This window comes from Eretmochelys imbricata, chromosome 6, assembly GCF_965152235.1.
Source record: "Eretmochelys imbricata isolate rEreImb1 chromosome 6, rEreImb1.hap1, whole genome shotgun sequence".
Lineage (NCBI taxonomy): Eukaryota > Metazoa > Chordata > Testudines > Cheloniidae > Eretmochelys > Eretmochelys imbricata.
The window spans coordinates 116,437,291-116,457,559 of record NC_135577.1 but is presented as its reverse complement, the minus strand read 5'-3'; the positions used below and the strand labels follow the sequence as shown (position 1 = coordinate 116,457,559).

General features: G+C 42.9%; 1 protein-coding gene and 1 pseudogene across 1 annotated transcript in view; one reads left to right on the top strand and one right to left on the bottom strand.

The window, feature by feature from the left end:
• Positions 1–747: 747 nt before the first annotated feature.
• The window catches only part of JAG2 (jagged canonical Notch ligand 2), a 94,170-nt gene continuing 74,648 nt past the window's right edge, over positions 748–20,269 (top strand). The window contains exons 1-2 of the mRNA XM_077820565.1: positions 748–828; positions 1,570–1,890. Coding sequence (XP_077676691.1) covers positions 748–828; positions 1,570–1,890 — 402 coding nt within the window. The remainder of the gene's footprint in view (positions 829–1,569; positions 1,891–20,269) is intronic.
• On the bottom strand, positions 16,885–17,315 carry LOC144266972 (small ribosomal subunit protein uS8 pseudogene; annotated as a pseudogene).

Here is a 20,269-nt window from a genome sequence, read left to right as displayed (position 1 = left end):
CTGGGCTTCTAACCGGTGCATTCGCCCTCGCTGCTGTCTTATCACCCCCGTCCCAGTTTGCTCTGGGCTTGCCAAGGTCTGGTAAAGTTTTCCACCCCCAGAGACACCCGCTGAGCGAGGGATGGCGCGCCTCTCCCAATCCACGGGGCACGCAGCTCTGACCACGCCGCAGTGGACGGGGCACCCCCCGCGCGCAGGTGGCTGCCTGTGCACGCACGAGGAGAACTGGGGCGCGCACTCCCGATCCCTGCGGCCAGTCGGCGTGCACCCCTGGGCTATGCTTAGCGCGCACGCCCCCGGGGCCGTGCCCCTCTCCGGCGCGCCCCTCCGTCTCCCCGTCCCCAGCCCTTTAAGAGCAGGAGCAGCGCCGCGTGGCCACACCCGCCCGCTCCTGGGTTGGGCCCGTCCCCCTCATTAATATGAAGGCTGAGGCGCCGGTGACTAATGGGTAATGAAGCTGTCACTCTGGCACCTACTTGTTGGGTGTTCGTGCGGTGCGGGCGCGCAGAGAGCGAGGCGAGCTGCCTGCGAACCAGCGCTGCTACTGCGGGAGCTCTCGGCGGTCCGCGCTGACAGCCCATGCCCTGCACCTTTCGGGGCGTTGGGGAAAAGCTTCCCGGGCAGCAGAGGAGCCTCCGCCGCGTGCATGTAAAGAGCTTCGCCGTCGATGCTCTGTGCAGAGGCCGGTCCATGGCTGGTTTCCTCGCCCGTCTCTGATCAAGCACCACTCGGCTCGGAGCAGCAGGCATGCTGGGTTCTAGCAGGCGGCACTGGGCTCCCCGCACAGCAGCGCTGAGCCTGGTGCTGCTCCTAACTCTGTGGGTGCAGGTAAGAAGATTGGCGGTTGCAGGGTGCTGGGGAAATGCCCTGGGGGGGCTGGAGCAGAAGGCTTTCCTCCCTGAAAGGGATACACCTCTCCCACCAAACGGGGTGCGGTGGAGGAGGGGGGAATGCATTTAATTTCGTAGCCAGGGGTAACTGTCTTTTTAGCATTGCCCCTTTTGGGGCATGGCTCCTAGACCTAAAGCCCTGATCTCATTGTGGGGGTTGCCATGGCTTCTTTCTGTCTCTGTAGCCTTTCAATCAGTCTCCTGTTCATGGCATTGGATCCGTGGGTTTAAAGGAGGGGGGAGGAAATCAATATGCCGTGTTAGAAGAACATAGAATTTGCAGCTACATTTTCTTCACGCCCATTTAGTTTAAGCGGTTCTGTGTGAAAACAAGGTTGCATTTGCAGAGATCATAATTACTGTTGTATTTCAGGAGTTGGGTGCTCACTTCTGTATACTATGTCTCTTCATACCTCTCTCGATAATTTATTCAGCCTTGCAGTGGCATATTTATGTACAGTACTTTTGCAGTGCAGTTACCTAGTGCAGCTTTTTTATTGCTGTGCTAACATCTCTACAGTTCTAGTTGTATTATTTTATAGTAAATATAATTTTAATAGTAAAACGCTTTACTGGAAGGCTTGGGAGGAAACCTTGTATTGGCTGGTTGCAAACTTCCATGCACTTTCCCAAGACGCTATAGTAATGAGGTTGACTCCCTTTTGATTTTTATTTTTAGGTGTCCCAATCCACTGGCTATTTCGAGCTGCAGCTTAACTCGGTGAAGAATGTAAACGGAGAATTGTTGAATGGGGAATGTTGTGATGGCATGAAAAGTCCCCAGAACCTGAACTGTACCCGGGATGAATGTGATACTTATGTGAAAGTTTGTTTAAAGGAATATCAGGCCAAGATCACTCCCATTGGACCCTGCAACTACGGATCCGGATCTACCCCAGTTCTCGGTGGAAATACTTTTTATTTGAACAGCAACAAATATTATCAGGGCAAAAATCATGACGTGGGCAGGATTGTTATACCTTTTCAGTTTGCATGGCCGGTAGGTTGACTCTCATCCCTTTTTCTATAACCTTTTAATTTCCTCAAAGCAAAATCCTTTTTCTTTGTGCATTGAATAGGCTGGAAGGAATAACCTAAGAAATAAGGTTTTTTTTCTCCCCCTGATGGTTGCAAATGGATGGCTGAATAGTTATGACCTCCCTTTGCTCGTTGCTCCACTTTCTAATTTGAGTTGCCTTTTTCCTTCCATCCCGCGCTGCAATCCTTCTAGCAGACTACTGAAGGTAGTGTGTGCTCTTTGCCTGTGGAGGTTAGAGACGGTATGGAAGGTGATGGTTACCAGGTTAATATTAACGCTTGCTGTTTGAATGTACATTTGCAAAGCTGGGGTTTCCCCTTTTCACCAGCAACGATTTCATTTGTCTTGCAGATCGGGATCTCTAGGGCTAGGGGAGCTGTATTAACTCCCTTGTGTGACAGAGAGGCATTCAAGAAACGCTTGCAACAGGCTGCAGCCTAGTGACTGGGAATATTTGTGGCAGTAATAGATATAAAGCTCCGCACTGGCTGCAGTGTAATAATAAATTAAACATACAACGAAGACTAATCCCAGAAGTAACTACATAAGGGCGTTTCAGTCCTGCAGAAGCAACTGGGAAATCGGTTGCGTGACAGTTCCTGCTTTACCAGGTGTGGGCACTAAGCCTGTGCAAAACGCATTTGCCTCTGCATGGAAGGAGATACGTTGTTTTTTGGCTCCAGGTCCTGCAGCTTTGCACAGACTTGGAGCCTCCCCTGTTTGTGGCGCAAGGTGCTGCCTGCTTGCAGTTAAATGGGGCATGCATTGAAAGGAGCCTCCCGGCAGGGGGCGCCGGCAGCTCGGTGAGCCTGGGGCGGCGAGGCGGCGGCCGCTGCACTGGCCCCAGGCTGTGGGGAGTGAGTGGAGAGCGCGTGCGGCGGCTCGCGAAGGGCGCGAGCTGCTCGGCTTCTGGAACTAGACCGGCCCCGGGGGCGGGAGGAAGTGGCTGGCGGGCGGCCGTTGCAGGAGGTGGGAGGGGCCGAGGCTGGGAGGCGAAGCCGCTGGCTTGGTAGGCGTGTGGGGTACGCAGCGCCTAGACGCCAGGAGCCCTGCCCCACCCAGGGGAGGCTGGGAACCGTCCCCTAGGGGCGGGGGCCCCCGTCGCCCTGGCCTGAGGCAGGGCGGTGAATTGGGGCCGGTCACGCCGCCCCCCCCCTCGCCCCCGGCCTGGGGGCTGCCCTCGGTCTCAGGGCTCCTGGTGGCGCCCTGCCCAGGGGTGTGGGGCCGCAGCAGCCAAGCGTGACGCTGACTGGCGCTGAGGGGGGGCGCGAAATCCAAGGAGGCCCGTGTGACTGGCAGCCGGGGAGCGGCCTCCCTGGTGTGGGGGAGGGGAGCGAGGGGTCGGTGTCACGTAGCGGGGTGAGCTCGGGAGAGGCTGCGAGCCGGGAGCCAACTCCCGCCTCCCCGCCCCGCGCCGGGCAGGTGTGATCCTGCAGGCACCGCTCTGCAGCTGCCCGGGGCCGTCGGGGTGGGGTTGGCTAGTGGCTGTAGCCCAGGGCAATGGGGACTCGTCATGGCAGAGTGTCCGAGTTAGGACGGGAGCCTGACAATGGAGGATGAACCCCGACTATGGCAGCTCTTGGGCCGAGCACGTTCACGTTGTGAACAACAAATGACTGGATCCCGCTTGCCTTGGGCTGTGCAAAGATCTTCCTCTTACTTCTGGAAATCAGCAGTCCTTGGAAATGTTAAATGGTGAAGCTCAGGTTAAAGACTGGCCATGCTAAAGAAATAAATCCCACAACATTTAAATCCTCAGTACTACTGAAGACTCTATTCCTCCGAATATTTCCCACTAATGGGGGAGCTGGTCAGTTTTAAAAGAGGCTTTTTGTAGTACAGGAGGGAGAGGGGATGCTTCAGATTAGAAAGATACTTTAACTTTTTGCTGTTTAAATCCATATGAAGAACTTTGGAATGGATACAAGCTCTTACATGTTGATCTCTGTGTACAAAGTGGCTTAGCTTCTAATGTCCAAGGCAACATTTAACTCTTTCCTAGTCTTCTATAGAATTATAAGGCTCCCTGCTGATGGAATATGGTGAATACTATATAAATGTGATACGTGGGACAACTGAACAGCTAGCTGAAATGTGATCAACCATTAAATAAAGATTTTTCTCTCTTAAAGTCATCTGTTAAATACAGGTGAGGTGAAATTATAGACTCTGAGTAAGCTAAGTGAGCAACATTAGCATCTGAAAACATTTTATACTTGATGTGCATGAGGAAGTAGAGGTAAGTTAGGTCATTATTTTATTGTGCCAGTTTCTAGTACTGCTTCTTGAAATTGGCAGAGAATTGGGTAGTCCTCATAATACAGGTTTCTGAGCTCAATCGACCCTCTAATGTTTTCTGTCAGAATAAACATTCCTATCTTGCAGCTGCCATCTACTATGTTCCTGTATACTGAATAAGTTGTAAAGTTTAACAGGCCTTTCTACTTCAGGCAAACTTACAGTACTTCCAGCACCCAAGTAATATCTGTCAACCCTCAAATCCTTTACACCACTACCCACACCACTTTATGGAAGCATTGAAGCTGAAACACTTGGTGTTTCATTTCCAGTGTGGCTTTGCAGCTGTTACAAAGCAACCTGTAATTTATTTAAACAGTGCAACCAGTTACAAAATGCAGTTTGGTGGGTGGCTTGCAGTTTGAGTTTAGAAGCAATAAAGTCCTCTCCCTGCCTACCCGTAACTCTAAAAATAACTGTAGACTAGCTGCACTACAGCTTTAAAAACTACCCAAGCTGCTTTATATGCTGCATTTAAACTGGTATGTTGTAGCCTCATCATGAGGGTCAAGCTTTAAGGGGAAGATCTTGGGAATTCCAGACTTCCATGATAAATTATACAATAAGACCTATGATGAACAAGAGTAAATTGAAAGACTTCCCAGTTCATGTAAGACTTTTTATTGTAACATAAATACTAGAAAAAGGTAGCTTAACAAATGTTTTTGGAGCTGAATTATGTTCATTGATGAATAGTCCTAAAGTCAACTTCTTGAATGACTCAAATATCAAATCCTTAAAACTACCATTTTCAAAACAGATCACTTTGTGTAAACTCTCCATATTGGCATACCACTCACTTGCTGTACTCTTGTCATGGAGCTAGTTTTGTGCACATCAGTGTGCACATAAGCGCACCAGTAATGAGTAATGTCACTTACTGATCAAGTTGCAGGAGATGCCACTAAAGGGGGCAAGAAAAAAATCCTTAACTTGCATAAAATGCATTTGGTTTGGCATCTATGGTCACCAAGGGACTTGAAGTCTAAAACTTCTTGTATGAACCAGGAAAAAAATATAAACATCTTTGTGGATAAAATATCACTTAATGAAAACAAAAATTGGTATATGTGGACTTCTTACTTGCCGCTAATTGAAGGCTTGATTGCCTACTTAAGGAGACTGTTTTTAACTTTCTAGTATTGACTAGAACCAATTGAATACAGAGGAAAACTTGTCTCCAGTATTCTTCCCTCTGTGTAATCTCTTAATATCACAAATTAACAATGGCTGTAAATAAGCTGTTTATAACTGTTAGTAGAAACACCCTTTTCAGCTGTTAAGATGCTTTATTACAATAAAACATACTATTTTTCAATTAGACTTGCATATTTAGACTTCAGTTAGACTTGCAAGTCAATTAGACTTGCATATTTCAAGTCTCTTTTAAAAAGACAGTCTTGTAGTCTGAGGTATGACAACTCTGTTCTATAAAGCTGAAACAGCTGAGTTCAATGATGCCTACAAGGAGATAGAAGTGTCAGTTGTTGCTCATTCCCTGTTTCCTGTTAGATCAGACTAGAAAGGTTTAATTAAAAAAAACAACTATTTTCAAGAGAAGGTCTTAAAATTGCTACCTTGGGATATGTCTTCCGCAGAAATTTTGGCAGTGGGAGAAGATGAGGAACAGCTAGAACAATACGGCTGTCTTCACCCACCCACCTCAACTCTCCCCTCCCTTCTGCTCTAAAATTTGAGAAGCTTAATGATTATCAATAAACAAATTTAACTTAGTTAAAATAAAAGTACTTCTCAAGTTGAGAACTACATAAAATGTTATAACTGAAATATGAAAGATTCATAAATATAAACTGCATAGATGGCAATAATTGCTTCTTCTAAACCATTTTCATCTTACTCTGTGTTCTAAGTATAGAAGTTTCAACGTCTGACTAAAATACTACTGAAAACTGACTTCATTGCAAGGCTTGTTGAGCATCTAAACTGTTGTATCTTGAATGCAATTGGGATGCTTCTGTATGCAGACTTTCAGCTCTACCAGATTTTTATATTAAAAGCTCACATTCCACAAACTTTTAAAGTGGTGGGTTCTTTGCCCAATATTGCATTAACTTGCATTACTGGGAACTGTCTGCATCAAGAGATCATGAGACACTTTACATTTATAGTAGAGTCTAATCTCTTGCTTCAGAACAGGCTCTTCCTGAATTGATGGATTGATTCTGGAATAAGTTTGCCATGGCAACTAGTAAGTGACATGTAAGAAATAAGTGATAATGTAGTTTTCAGACTTTCTGCAATAGTATCTCTTTAGCTTGGGCTATCAAACATCTTGTGGAGATGCAGGACTATAATAATCAGTCCTGCATTTCCACAAAATGCTTAGGCTTCCATTAACTTTAAAAATTGGTTCTGTACCTTGATCAGGAGAGAAACATTGAAAAGTGCATATTATATAAATGGGGCTATCCCAGCACAGCCTGTTTAAATGGTGGAGTGTTGACTAATTGTTAGAGCAAAAGATTAGGATTCGGTCACTTAATACTGTACTGACTCTCCGTTGCATCTGTAAGGCTTTAGTTTTTGTAAGGAGCTCCTAAGAATCTTAGTTGGAAGATACTAGGTATTTTGATAATGATTATGTGTATCTAATTATCCAAGGCTAGGTTCTTGCTTTGCCAATTGAAAAAGAGGGTCTGTCTTCTCTCTGCCCCCCTCCACCTGTTAGGGGCCTGTCTGCTCTGTAAGAGGTCAGCTCCTCTGGGAGTCAAGCTGTATCTGTAAGGTCTTTGCCAAGAAGATGAGCATGTATGCCAATGTTTTGCAAATATCTTGTTGGCTATTGCTCAAAAAAAAGTGCTATACCTTAACATACTGAATCACATCTTGACTTATCAGAGCCCTGAGTGATATCCAAGAATGTTGACCAGGGCTTCTCCACCTGTGGTTTGCAACAAAATGGTTTTGGGATTGCTACCACCATTCCTCTGTCCTCAGTTCATGAAATAGTACTTTAGCCCATTTGGTAGCAGAGAACCTTGAAAGTGATTCCTCGCTGAAACAATAGCCCTAAAAGGTGTGAACTGTTACATTCAAGGCTCCGTTGCTTCTGGTCTTCTGTAGCCATGCAATCTGGCACCTCTCCATCATGCCACGAAATGGTGAATTCCACGGCAAAAATGTTTCACTTTTCTGCACCAGGCACCAAAAATATTGGTACTCTTATCTGGCCATACAGTTGAGTTAAACATGCAGGTATATTGTACTGAGAGGTCTTGAAGTTGAAAGTTTTGAGCAGAGAGAATGGAAGAACAGTAGTTGCACCCCCATTTTTTTCAGACCCTTGAATGTGATGGTCAGGTAAGAGCATGTTACACCAGTGTTCCACACACAGGCTGTCAAATTCTCTAGGTAAAATTTAAAGTGATTCTGTCTCCAAAATCCTAAAAGATTTTGCTACCACCTTCCTTCTCCTTGTGTCACAGAACCTGTTTATCTGGAAACTCAGGGTAACTAACCAAGAATGAGTCCTGAGTGGTTAGGCTTTTTTCTAGTAACTTGTTACTGCCAGGAACTTGCCAGAAGATTAGTGTTCCCTACACTTTTGGAATGTGTCCAGGATTTCCATAAATGTTTTAGCTCTTCTTATCTAGCCTGTAAGTATCCTTCTCAGTTGAAGTTTTGTAGGAACTTTAAGGGGAACTTTTCAGGTATTGGATCTTATGTATGAAAGTGGTTTTTAAATTGTAAGTCTTGTATGCTGTACACAGATACTAGGGTGATCGGTCTCATCCAGATGTCTGGAATTGTTCAAACTTGATCTAAAGCATAAGCTAGAGTGTAGAATATATCCTAAGCGAAGCTGTGGAAATAATAACTTGGCTGCACAAGTAGATCTAAGATCCACTTGACACTATGCCTTTAATATATAATTTAAACTTGTTCTTTAGATGTTGTTTACTTCAGCATAATCCTGCACACACAGCTAGCTCATGTAGACTCCCCTAACTCAAAATCTGAGAGCTGCATGGTTGTAGCAAGGGCAGAATTAGATATTGGAAGGCCTGTGGTCTTGACTCCTCGCTGCCTTTGGACACCCAAATAGCTTTGGTTGGAAAATGCCTCCCCATCTTCTCAGCTCTGGGTCTGGCTGCAGTGGGCCATTCTTTTGTCACTCAGGCATCGATTACCATAATGCAATGCACTTGGGATCTCTGATCAGCAATGCTTTCTTCCCTGGATTCCCATTGATTACTGGATCAAATTCAAGGTCCTGTCATTTTCAGTCTTCCTTGGGACCAGCCCAAGTTGATGATGCAAACTAAATGCCTTAGAATGAAATGTAAAACTTCCTACTTTTGACAAGCTGTCCCTCAACTCCATTGACCCTATAGTTTTAAAACAACAAAACTTGGTATAGAATAGAGTGGGTGAGGGGAAGGTGAGAAAGTGAACATAAGATCTAACAAACTTGGGGATGGGTGCAGTATAAGCACATTATATGAATTAGGCCAGTATAATGGGAAATTAATATGAAAAATGAAGTAGATGGTAGCTACATATTAGTTAAGAACATAAAATATTTATGCAACTTGACTGCATTTTTTTTAATTGGAAGTCTGTGCTGATAATACGAAGTTTCCCTATAAACCAGGGATGGCCAAAATTACTGACCCTCCAAGCCACATATGACAGTCCTCAGAAGTTCGAGAGCCAGGGCACGTCTGCCGAGGCTCGGGGCTTCAGTCTAGCAGGAAGTGCCTGCTAGGATTGGGGCTTCAGCCCCACTCCTGCTAAAGCCCTGAGACTCCGCTCCCTGCTAGGCAGAAGCCCCTACACCACCACCCCATTGCAAGGTAGAGGTTCCCAACTCTCCTGCCCAGTCTGGTACATGGAGGGTGGGGGAGCATGAGGGGCTCTGCAAGCTTCACTTTAACTGTAAAAGAGCTACATGCAGCTTGCAAGCCATGGTTTGGCCCAGGGTGGATTTGATTTAAATTACTAGTCAGGAAAACTCTATTTAATCATGGATTTCTACATAAAAGTGCATTCTTGTTGTTACCAACCTGAAGATCCTGCATGTTCAGACATGTTCCTTTCATCATCTTCAAAGGAGGTTCCTCCTGAGAAGGAACACTTCTCATGATGTTGTTTCATTCAGACAACTAGGCCTTGCTTTTTTTTTTTGTTGCACTGTTTGCATTTTGCACGTATGCCTGTTTTACCCACAGGTAGAGGAACTTCATTAAAATATTCCCAAACTGGGTCTCTTTTACTGCCTGCTGCCATTGTAGGTTTCCCTTCTAGTGAGAGAATGGTATGGTAGATCTCAAATCAATGAAGGCTACGCTCCGAAAGACCTGAAGACTTCTGGAATATGCTGCTCAAACAGTTTCACTTTTGTTTTTACTGCCTGTCCTTCCCTTCTCACATTTATCTCCAGACTTCATCTCCTTGTCCAGATCTATTCTGCCCCAACAATCTTCTATTCATTGAACTTTTTGAAACTTTGCACTTTTAGAGGGAGGCAAGGGATTGACTCTGTGTACACAAATTTGCAGAGGGACAATAGGGTTGAGGTCTGTTATTTCTCACTGCTGTATATTTGTTTGGTTTTTTTTGTTTGTTTATTTAAAAACATTTTTGCTGTCAACAAGCATGTTACTTCTGGAGACAAATCCACAGTTTGAGAACTGCAAAACTAAGCATTTCTGATGGTATCTTCTGACTGAGCACTGAGTCCCATTGAGTAGATAGAAAGATTAACCTAAATAATTTATACAGAAGCCCCTGGAACCCCATAAGATTGCGTCTCTAATCCATGAACTGTTGGAACTCATTTACAAAACTTTTCTTAAGTATTACATGAATATATTGTCTCATACTATAGAATTAGAATGTATAATCCCTATTCCATGATGAGATATCTTTGAGATATAATGTATCTTAATTAAAACTATCTTTAGATTGCTTTTTGAGGGGAAAAACCTTTTTATCAAAAAAAGCGATTGATTTTTATCCACCCTGGCTTAGCCACCCCTGCTATAAACTCTTGGGACTTACCAATATGAACACTCAGTTTGTGGCAAGTTGAGATGCAAATCTACTCTGTGCTAGCCTGCCATGCATGTAGTGTCTATGTGGACACTACTGCCCCTCACTAAAAGTTCCCTAGTGCGCATCAATCTACTGTTTCAAAGCAGGATAGATCCAAGTGCAGTAAGGAATTTTTAGTGTGCAGCAGCAACATTCACATGGACACTTAATGTGGAGTAGATTTGCACCCCAATTTGCCACAAAATAGGTGCTTATGTAGGTAAGCCCCTAGTTTAATCATCTTTCAAACGAAATATTTACTCCTTAATTAGTACCTTTTTGTGGCACTTTGGGTAGGCAATTTGAGAACGTTCTAGCAGTGTTGTAATAACTATCACAGTCAGTTTTCTCTTATGACTCTAAAAGGACATGCTCAATGCTAATAGCCCAAAATGACACTTCCAGATAATCATAACGTATGGATGTGCACCAGAAATCATCCCCTGCAGATTCTCTGCTGTGCATTTATGAATACATAGAAGACTGGGGTGTACAAGAAAATCTTGCTCTCTGTTCCCTATGGCTTAGTGGGTAAGTGAGTTTGGATAAATTTCCAGCTGCTTAGTACTTGTCTTCACAGATCTAACTCTTGTTGGGATTTTGTATGTGAAAGAGTGAGGGACTATTTCAGTATGTAAACAGTATCCCTTCAATATTAGATCAGAGAGCTTTTGAGTTAAATCTTACATGTTCACTGTCGATAATATAGTAATGGTGTAGGCCAGGGGGTTCTCACAACAAATTTGTGTTGGCCTCATAGTGCAGCCACCAACACACTGATACTTTTCCTAAAATTATTTATTTTTTCCAAAAGTTGTTAAAGTAATATGCACATATATAAATCCAAATCATTGTAATTTATTTATGTAAGATTTTGGGTGGGTTTTTGTTTTTTTGTTTTTGCAATAATAAAAAATAATGTGCAGTTCTCTATTCTTTACTGGATCTAACAGAATAGAAACACAAATAAGAACGTGGAAAGCACTTTCTTTTTTTTTTTTTTTTAATTTCTTTTGCTTTTTTGGTGAAAGTGGTTGTCTGTACAACAACTCTGAAGTAAATTTAAAAATGCTTTGACATAATAGAAGTGCAAATAATAATTAAAAAGATCTTGGTGGCTTGGGTCTGGGGAGGGGAGGCATGGCTGTGGCTGGCCCAGAGCTCCTCTGGGGTGGGTGTGGTTTGGGGCTTTGGTCTGTCCAGAATTCCTCTGGCCGAGGGGGGGTGGGGTGCTCTGGACTTGGGCCAGATTTGTGGGGGGGGGGGGGGAGGGGAGGGTGTCTTGGGGCTTCAGCCAGCCCAGGGCTCCTCTGGTTGAGGGGGGACACTTGGGGCTTTTCCAGGCAGGGGCTTCAGCTGCAGGGAGGACAGTGGGTCTTGGGACTCTGGCTGCCGGGGGGGGAGGGGAGGGGTGCACGGGGGTGAAGGGGTGGAGTCAGGGGCTCCACCTGGCGCACATGCGCTCGCCCCTCGCTGCCTCCTCACCCTGCTGCTGGCTTGCTGCTCACTCCCCCGCTGGGCTCCTCTCCACGCCTGCCACTTGCCTTGCCTCCTCTCCCCCACAACCACTAACCTCCTCTCCTCACCCCACCCCCGCCAGCTGCTCACCTCGCTGCTCACCTCCTCACCCCCTCCTCACCTTGCTCCTTAAGCGTTGTGTGTCCCACCTCTGCCTCCAGAGAGGCAGCACATGCAGGAGCCGCATGCAGGAGGAAGGAGAGGGGCTGATGCTATTCCCACTCCCCCCATTGCCCAGGAAACTGCTGTGGCTGTAGGGGAAATATGGTGGCTGTATTTGAGAAACTGTGATCTAGGCTCTGATTTTTCAGGTGTGCTGAGTATGGACTTCTCCACTTGATGTCAATGGTAGTTGCAGGTGCCACTTACCCCCCCCCCCCCCACACACACACACAAAAAGCACTCTGGGCATGCTGTGTGTTCCAACAACTAATATTGCAGCTTGCCCAGAGCAGAAACTATGAAGAGATACTTTTCATGTAACTATAGAAAAGTCCTGTCTTCCAAATTTCAGTGAAAAGAGAACCCTTAATGTCCTCTGCATATTTCAGACGTTGTAACTGAACCTAGAATTTCTTGTAAAAATATCTTGCATTGCAGAGAGATTAGTGGCCTGCCACCTGTTGTGTTATACTTTCTTAACCTTTCTTCCTTCAAAGTACTCTTAAAGGCATATGGATAACTCTTCAGATAGTAGTAATATAAGGACAGTTTAAACTTAGCCCTGCCTTAGTGGAGGGGGCTGGACTAGATGGTCCCTTCCAGTCTTGCATTTCTGTGATTCTACATCTGTGCCTCTGAAAGCTTATTTAATTCTAACATTTTAAAACTTCTTTGGCACACCAGTATTTTACTAAAGTTCTCTTCTTTAAGGATACTGAAGCTTAATTCAGACTGCAGGCTTTAGTGTTGTAGATCGGAAATGGACTGATACCTGGCAATCAGAATTTCTTTCACAAGGCACTCCAGGCTGTGCATCAATGAGATCATTACACTCTTGTTGCAGTACACAGGACATATGCAATAATCCATTATTCTAATATCTAGTCTATCTTCAATCAAAGAATCACGTATATATTAAACAAAATAAACCTAGGGTAAAGGGTGGGGAAGGACGTTCTTGTCCGTCACAATTTATAGTAGAAGCTCTGTATCCTTTCCACTTATAATACTGTCTTGAGCAGTTTGACCCTATTATGAAGTGTGAAGCCACTCTGTCTATGTCTACAGCAAGAAAAGTATTTTTACAAGGAGATCACTAAAAGGTTATAAAAATTAAGTGTAGACAGGGCACGTTGTAGTTTTACCTCAACTAACTTTATTTTAAAAAAGTAATTGTGAATAGATGCAGCACTATCCTTTGGTCTGCAGACAGTTGTAGATGCTCTTGTGCTCATGAATTTCTCTTTCCCCTGCCCTGCCACAAGCATGTCTCCTCTGCCCACCTCCCCAATCAGTGGAATAAAACTAATGCTCTTTTGTCAACTTTGTGTAGACGCTGATTGAAAAGTCCTTGGCAGAAGCAAGCAATGGTGCTACTCCATGGTGGGGGAAGGGTTATAAAAAATTGTGGTTGGAGATGTGGTACAGTAGTTGAAGGAAAATGTACTTTCTGCTGTTTCTTCTTTCCCCACCCTGTTGGTTTACTTACAGCAGCCAAGGAGCTCCTAGGGGCAGGTTGAAAGAGGAAACATTTTTTCCAGGAAAGGGATGGGGGGAGGAAGGGCAAGGGTGGTGCTTCAAATGTATCAAAACTTAGCAGAGGATCATCCAAAAGATGGAGCTGCTGAATAGGGGATAGAGAGAGCACCTATTCAGGAATCCTACCATCCTGCCCCTTTCAGTGGAGGTGTGTCAAGGTGCTACACCTCTTACCAGTGAGTTGCCCTGGACCTTGCTGCTGGTACCACCATTCACTTCTGGCTAGGAGGTATCTAAATCCTTTCGATTGTTGCTTTTAATTTAGTAGGGATCAACTCATAACAATGTCATATGGAACATTCTTGGGTGAATTTTAGAATAGAGGCCATCAGAAATCCAGTGAGACCGTGTTCATGAGTCAGTTCAGTCCTCAGTGGCATATATCCAAATTCCTACTTCGATAATTTCATTCTTTCTATCTAAGTTAACTGTGCGCTTTTTAATTGGATACAATATACTGTTTGGTCTCAACTCTTGCCATAGCGTTGCTCTGCCAGCTGTGTTCCACATTGAAAAGGCTGCATTTTATGGTAGAAAAAATAATCCTCTTACCCATCTCACAAGTTTTGGGGGCTTAAATACTCTTGGGGGCTCATGAAATTTCATCTCCAAGTCCTATAGTTTGCTTGGAAACTATACCACAAGCAGCAGTACGGATATAAGATGCTTTTTCTTCTATGAAGTCATACTGAAGACATTCACTGTTACAAAAATCTTGTTTTGTGAACCAGGCTCTTTTACCTCTCTATAGAGTTTGACTGGAATGGACCAATGTGATCATCTAGTCTGACCTCCTCTATAGTATAGACCATAGAACTTCCCCCAAAATAATTCGTAGAGCATATTTTATAGAAACAACATCCAGTCTTGATTTAAAAATTGTCAGTGATGGAGAATCCGCCATGACACTGGTAAATTGTTCCAATGACTAATTATTCTGATTATATAGTGCCTTTCTTCCCAAAGAATCCAACTACAAACACTTATCCCCTAGTTTCATTGGTTTTAGCTTGGCAGCTCATCTAAACAAATTGAGGGGAAGAAAATGGATTATTTCAGCAGTCAGCATTTTAGTTGTTAGCTAAATGAAATAAAGCAAAAGGCATATAGTGAAGAGCTTTCCTGATCTCTGGTATTAGAAAGAATTCTCAGCTGAAATGTGTAATGAGCATGGATATTATCCATGGCTAAAACTATTATTTGTTGCCTAATAGCAGTTAGAATCCTCTATTAGATGAAAGGGGATGGCATTTCAAGGATAAATGACAATCTTGGCCTTACTTGATTAGAGCTTACAGAGGTTGCTAAGAAACAGACTAATAGTTCTTGAATAACCAATTATATGTCCCTTGGACAGATGCACAGGTCCTTGCTCTCTGAAGTAACTTTTTTTTTTTTTTTAAACCTGCGGGAAGACAGGAGTATTAAGTAAACTGCTTCTTAAGTTTTAAAGTGCATATATTTTTTAAAAATTTCCTTTGTTGCACATCTTTTCTGGTGTGTTTTTGTCTTTTTTTTTTTTTATTCCCTGTATTCTTTAGACTATACTGTATTTAGCATTCATGTACACTTTTTTTTTTTTTTTACAAAGGGGATCTTCCTCTTACCTTTTATCCCTCCTGAATAGTCATCTCTGCTGCTATAGTTTCTAACATACTTTTTGCGTTAAGAGACTGGAAATTGTTCCAGAGTCCTACCTTAGATTAAAGCTAGATAAATGTGAAACTTCTATTTCTTGCCCTTCAGTGTCTGCTTGTTTTGACTCATCTCTTCACTAATCTTCCTGGGTAACTATTGCTTGTGTACTTCATTGGACTACTAGTGCCTTTTTCTGGGCAAGGTTATCTTCTTCTATTACTCATGCAGAGCAAACCAGTCTATCTTAAATAATATCTGATTAAAATCTGCCCCACATTCTGGAAATAATTTTGTACAGTGCAAGTGTTAAGAATTAATTGCAGTTTGAATGGTGAGCTTTGTCTTGCTGGGATTTCAATCTATAATGTTTTTGCTCATATAGTCTTAGTCCTTTTGGATTTTTAACTTTTGTATATGAACACTACATATGTAAAGGAATCATGTAAGTGAGGTTTTATGGATCTGCATTGGATGTATGCACTGACTGATCAACCACACACCTCATTTGGAACTGGAAGTGTGCAATCAGGCAGAAGGGCAGAGGGGGGGAAGCAAATACAGTATAGTACAGTATTAAACATAAACTACTAAAAACAAAAGTTTAAAAATTTGACAAGGTAGGGAAACTTTCTGTGCTTGTTTTATTTAAATTAAGATGGTTACAAGCAGCACTTTCTTCCACATAGTAAAGTTTCAAAGCTGTATTAAGTCAAAGAACAGCCATAATGTTTTGTTCAGTTACGAACATTTCAGAGTTACACACAACCTCTATTCCTGAGGTGTTTGTAACATTGAGGTTTTACTGATTTGGTTATTCAAATCTCCAGAAACTAACTAACTAAGGTCCTTCTGACAGCCCATAGTGCTTCCACAGCATTACCTTTTAACTTGAAAGGAAGATGCAAATATTAAAGATCAAAAGTACAGTTTCAGTTAGAAAGCTATACGTGTGTATTCCTTCTCAAACAAGCAATGAACAGCTTTTCCAATATGAAATTCACACTGACTACATAATGAATTTTGGTACAGTAACATTATTTCTAAAGTCTTCTAATAGCTTGTATTACAAACCATCATTTAAGAAAAATGTCATGGTGGGGCGGAATAGGCAGGTGAGATCTTTTAGCCTTGTGCGGCTGTAAAGTCCACGGGGGTGGAGAATAATTTACACTTGTGATCCAAGAACCTCTTAATGCCAGCTGGAAAAAGGGCACAGAGTGGGTTAGGGTTGCCAACCCTCCAGAATTATCCTGGAGACTCCAGGAATTAAATATATTAATATTTAATTAAAGATTGTCATGTGATGAAAACCAGGAATATGTCCAGTCAAAATTTGCAACCTTAGAGGGAGTGCATAGAGTTTACAAGCATTTCCTGAGACTGGTATGTTACATCCTGGTTCAGACTCCTCTTTTCATATGCTGTGTATCTATACCTCCCTACTATATGTTCCACTCCATGCATCTGATGAAGTGGGTTTTAGCCCACGAAGGCTTGTGCCCAAATAAATGTGTTTAGTCTCTAAGGTATCACAAGGACTCCTCATTGTTTTTGCTGATAGACTAACATGGCTACCACTCTGAAAGGAAAACAGGTGAGTCACTGGTTAGGAATATTGTCATAAATATTATGTACTGCTACTATGTAAGGAGGGGTGTGTGTGTGTACACAGACTATAAGTACATTTTATAATATATATTGTGACAGGGTCGGGCCAGATGGCTACAGGAGTGTTTTTTTTTTTCCATTTGAACAATTTATTAGTATACCTGTTTTTACAAGTTTTAGAAAAAGAATCCTAGGATTTTGCCTCCTGTGTGTTTTCGCCTTGCTTCCTCATGGTCCATGATGCCAGCAGAAATTGTCAGCACTATGTACCCAAACTGACGTGAAGGCAAAAGGTTGTTCTGCCACTTGTCCAGGTCCTTCAACTGAACATCAAATCTGGGACTGATCACACCACACTTGTTCAGTCTGCCTGTGAGATTAACAAGAATTTTCCCAGCTCTGTGATCGTCAATGATCTCAAATTCATCAATGTAACCATGCTTCATCATCACGGTTAAAAACCAGATGATTATTTTAGAGCACAGTATAATGAGAACTTGATGTTTTCCATGTTTCTCTGCATCATTGATGCTGTTAAGGGCATCAGCCAGAACATTCATGCACAAGAGTGATAGAAGGCAGATATATTAGCCCCTGGTTAAGTAGGTCCCTTTTCCCCTGGTAAGGTAACAGGGAAGGTTCCAGAACAATCAGGAACCTTCTGGAGACAATTAAGACAGGCTGATTAGAACACCTGCAGCCAATCAAGAAGCTGTTAGAATCAATTAAGGCAGGCAAATCAGGGCATCTGGGCTTAAAAAGGAGCTCACTTCAGTTTGTGGTGCACGTGTGAGGAGCTGGGAGCAAGAGGCACTAGGAGCTGAGAGTGAGAACGTGGAGTGTTGGAGGACTGAGGTGTACAAGCATTATCAGACACCAGGAGGAAGCTCCTATGGTGAGGATAAAGAAGGTGTTGGGAGGAGGCCATGGGGAAGTAGCCCAGGGAGTTGTAGCTGTCATACTGCTGCTCCAGCAGGCACTGTAGACAGCTGCATTCCACAGGGCCCTGGGCTGAAACCCGGAGTAGAGGGCGGGCCCGGGTTCCCCCCCAAACCTCCCAACTCCTGACCAGACACAGGAGGAGTTGACCTGGACTGTGGGTTCATGAAAACGGCCAAACTGAGGGCTGCCATGAATCTCCGAGGCGAGCAAATCCTCCAATAAGTGCAAGACCCACCAAGGTAGAGGAGGAACTTTGTCACTATATATTTATAAAAAAATTTACTTATAGTTTGTATCAAGGTGTTAATCCCCAGCAGAGGTGAAAAACTGTTTTCCTGTCAGAGCAGAGATGTTTATCCATCTGTTGCAATGTAAAGTGAGTATTGTCTCACTCTCAATCATCAGTCTGAGCTAAATGCAGATGAATGATTGAGACTTAAAAGGAAGAAAAGAACGGCAGGGGGAAGAAAGCCTTATCTGAGGGTGCACATCAAAGGTTTATTGGACTATAACTGGGGGACATGTAAAGCACCCTGTTATCCTGTACCTAAGAAGTAAACGGACTGCATATTTATGTACAAAATGGGATCACAATCCGCCTTCTGCAGTGTTTCCAACCAAGGCTATTGGTGAGATAAGACTGCTCTAGATAGGAGGTTAAGTTTAGTCTCTAGAAAGCATGTATTTCCATTATCTTCACTCATTCTTTTGAATCCTGATCTTTGATGATAAACTTTGTTTTCACGATAAATATCTCAATGCTGTGGTGTTTGTACAAGGAGCTGATCCTAAATTGAATTAATCAAGAAGGCATGTAGGCTGGTCCCATTGGGGGCAGCAGACCTCGTAAGTGTTCAGTGAATAAGGGGCTGTCTAATTCAAGAGAATGCTGCAAAGGGTTCTGGGGTCTGAGGTGCACCTATTGTTAGTCTGTGAGGCAAAGTAAGGGCTGGTATCACCCAGAGGGGATTATTTGGGTGACTAGCAGGCTGGAGGTGTCAGGGAGCTGGCATCCAGTTAAGCACAGGCTAGTCTCACTGGAGGCAGGGGGGTAACAAGGTGAATCACAGTCCTGAATATCCCGAGAGCTATCACCATGTTTATATAGTGCCTTTTGTTTGAGGGTTTCAAAACTTTATACTTCACACTGCACAGATGTGCTATGAAGTAAGGCCATATTATTCTTTTATTACAGAGAGGAAAATGGGGTGCTAAATGACTTGCCCAAGGCTACATAAATTGGTGGCAAAGTTTTTTGGAAGAGAAACTGGCTCTCTGAACTCAAATTCCTGTGCTTTAACCACTAGATCCTGCTGCCCCTCATGAGAACTACCAGCCAAAGTATCATGGATTGTAATGGTCACAAATAAGATCTTCAAAAGCTTGCTATTCTGCAAAATCAAGTATCCCTATTTATTAGCTTGCCAAGAAAGTGGATTGAGCAACCGTAAATAAGGAAGCCATGACAAACTGGACACTTTTTCAGCTTAAAAACTAACTTTTTGTTTAGTGGTTGCATGTTTTGCTGTTACTAATTGAACAATGCTGTGCTAGGAGTGCTTGGGAATAGTTTAAGTTATGGGACTAGATTTAAAAAGTGATGAAGAGCTGTTAACATCTTTATGATAAGTTGCTTCATTCCAGTTCTTCATGGTCACTTGGCCATATCACAGAAGCAGTAGCAATTGGTACCCTTTGAGGAACTAGCTAGAAGCCAAGGATTGGGGGTGGAGAACTTGCTCAACTACTTGACCATTCAAAATAGGGGTGATATTGATAGTACAGAGTTTTGTTTTTATTTTTAAGCTGCCTACATAGGGACATGTCATGATTGTACGTCTGAATGGATAAATGTTTCATCTTTTAGCAGGAGGTTCTAATTACTTAAAAACAGATCTCTTGTCTTGCGGGATGTGTATGTGGCTTTGTTAAAAAGCATACATCTAACTTTTTGTTTAATATTTGTTAATTACTCAAGCTTTTAGACTACAGTGCTACAACATTTTATTTTAGAATATTAAAATTGCTAAGAGTTAAAAGGTTTCAGAGTAACAGCCATTAGTCTGTATTCGCAAAAAGAAAAGGAGTACTTGTGGCACCTTAGAGACTAACCAATGTATTTGAGCATAAGCTTTCGTGAGCTACAGCTCACTTCATCGGATGCATCCAATGAAGTGAGTTGCTCAAATAAATTGGTTAGTCTCTAAGGTGCCACAAGTACTCCTTTTCTTTTTAAGAGTTAAAAATAACTCAACTCTTGCAAAAATGTTTGCCATGCATTGGAGAAACTATAAGACATGCATAATCAAAATATAAGTTTACCTTTTAGTATACACAGTTGCAATACAAAATACAATGCATGCAGGTGTTCTCTGTTTAGACCAGTAATTGAAGTACATTATTACATGGCTAGTTTAATTCCCTCTTGACTTGAAGTTGAAATTATAATGATGCAGAGCTTGAAACATGCAGAGGACCTGATAATATCCATGCCACATGGAGCATGGGGGGAGGGAAAGAACAGTATTAATTACTAGTTCAGCTTTGAATTCTAAATATCGGTATAAAATGTAAACCA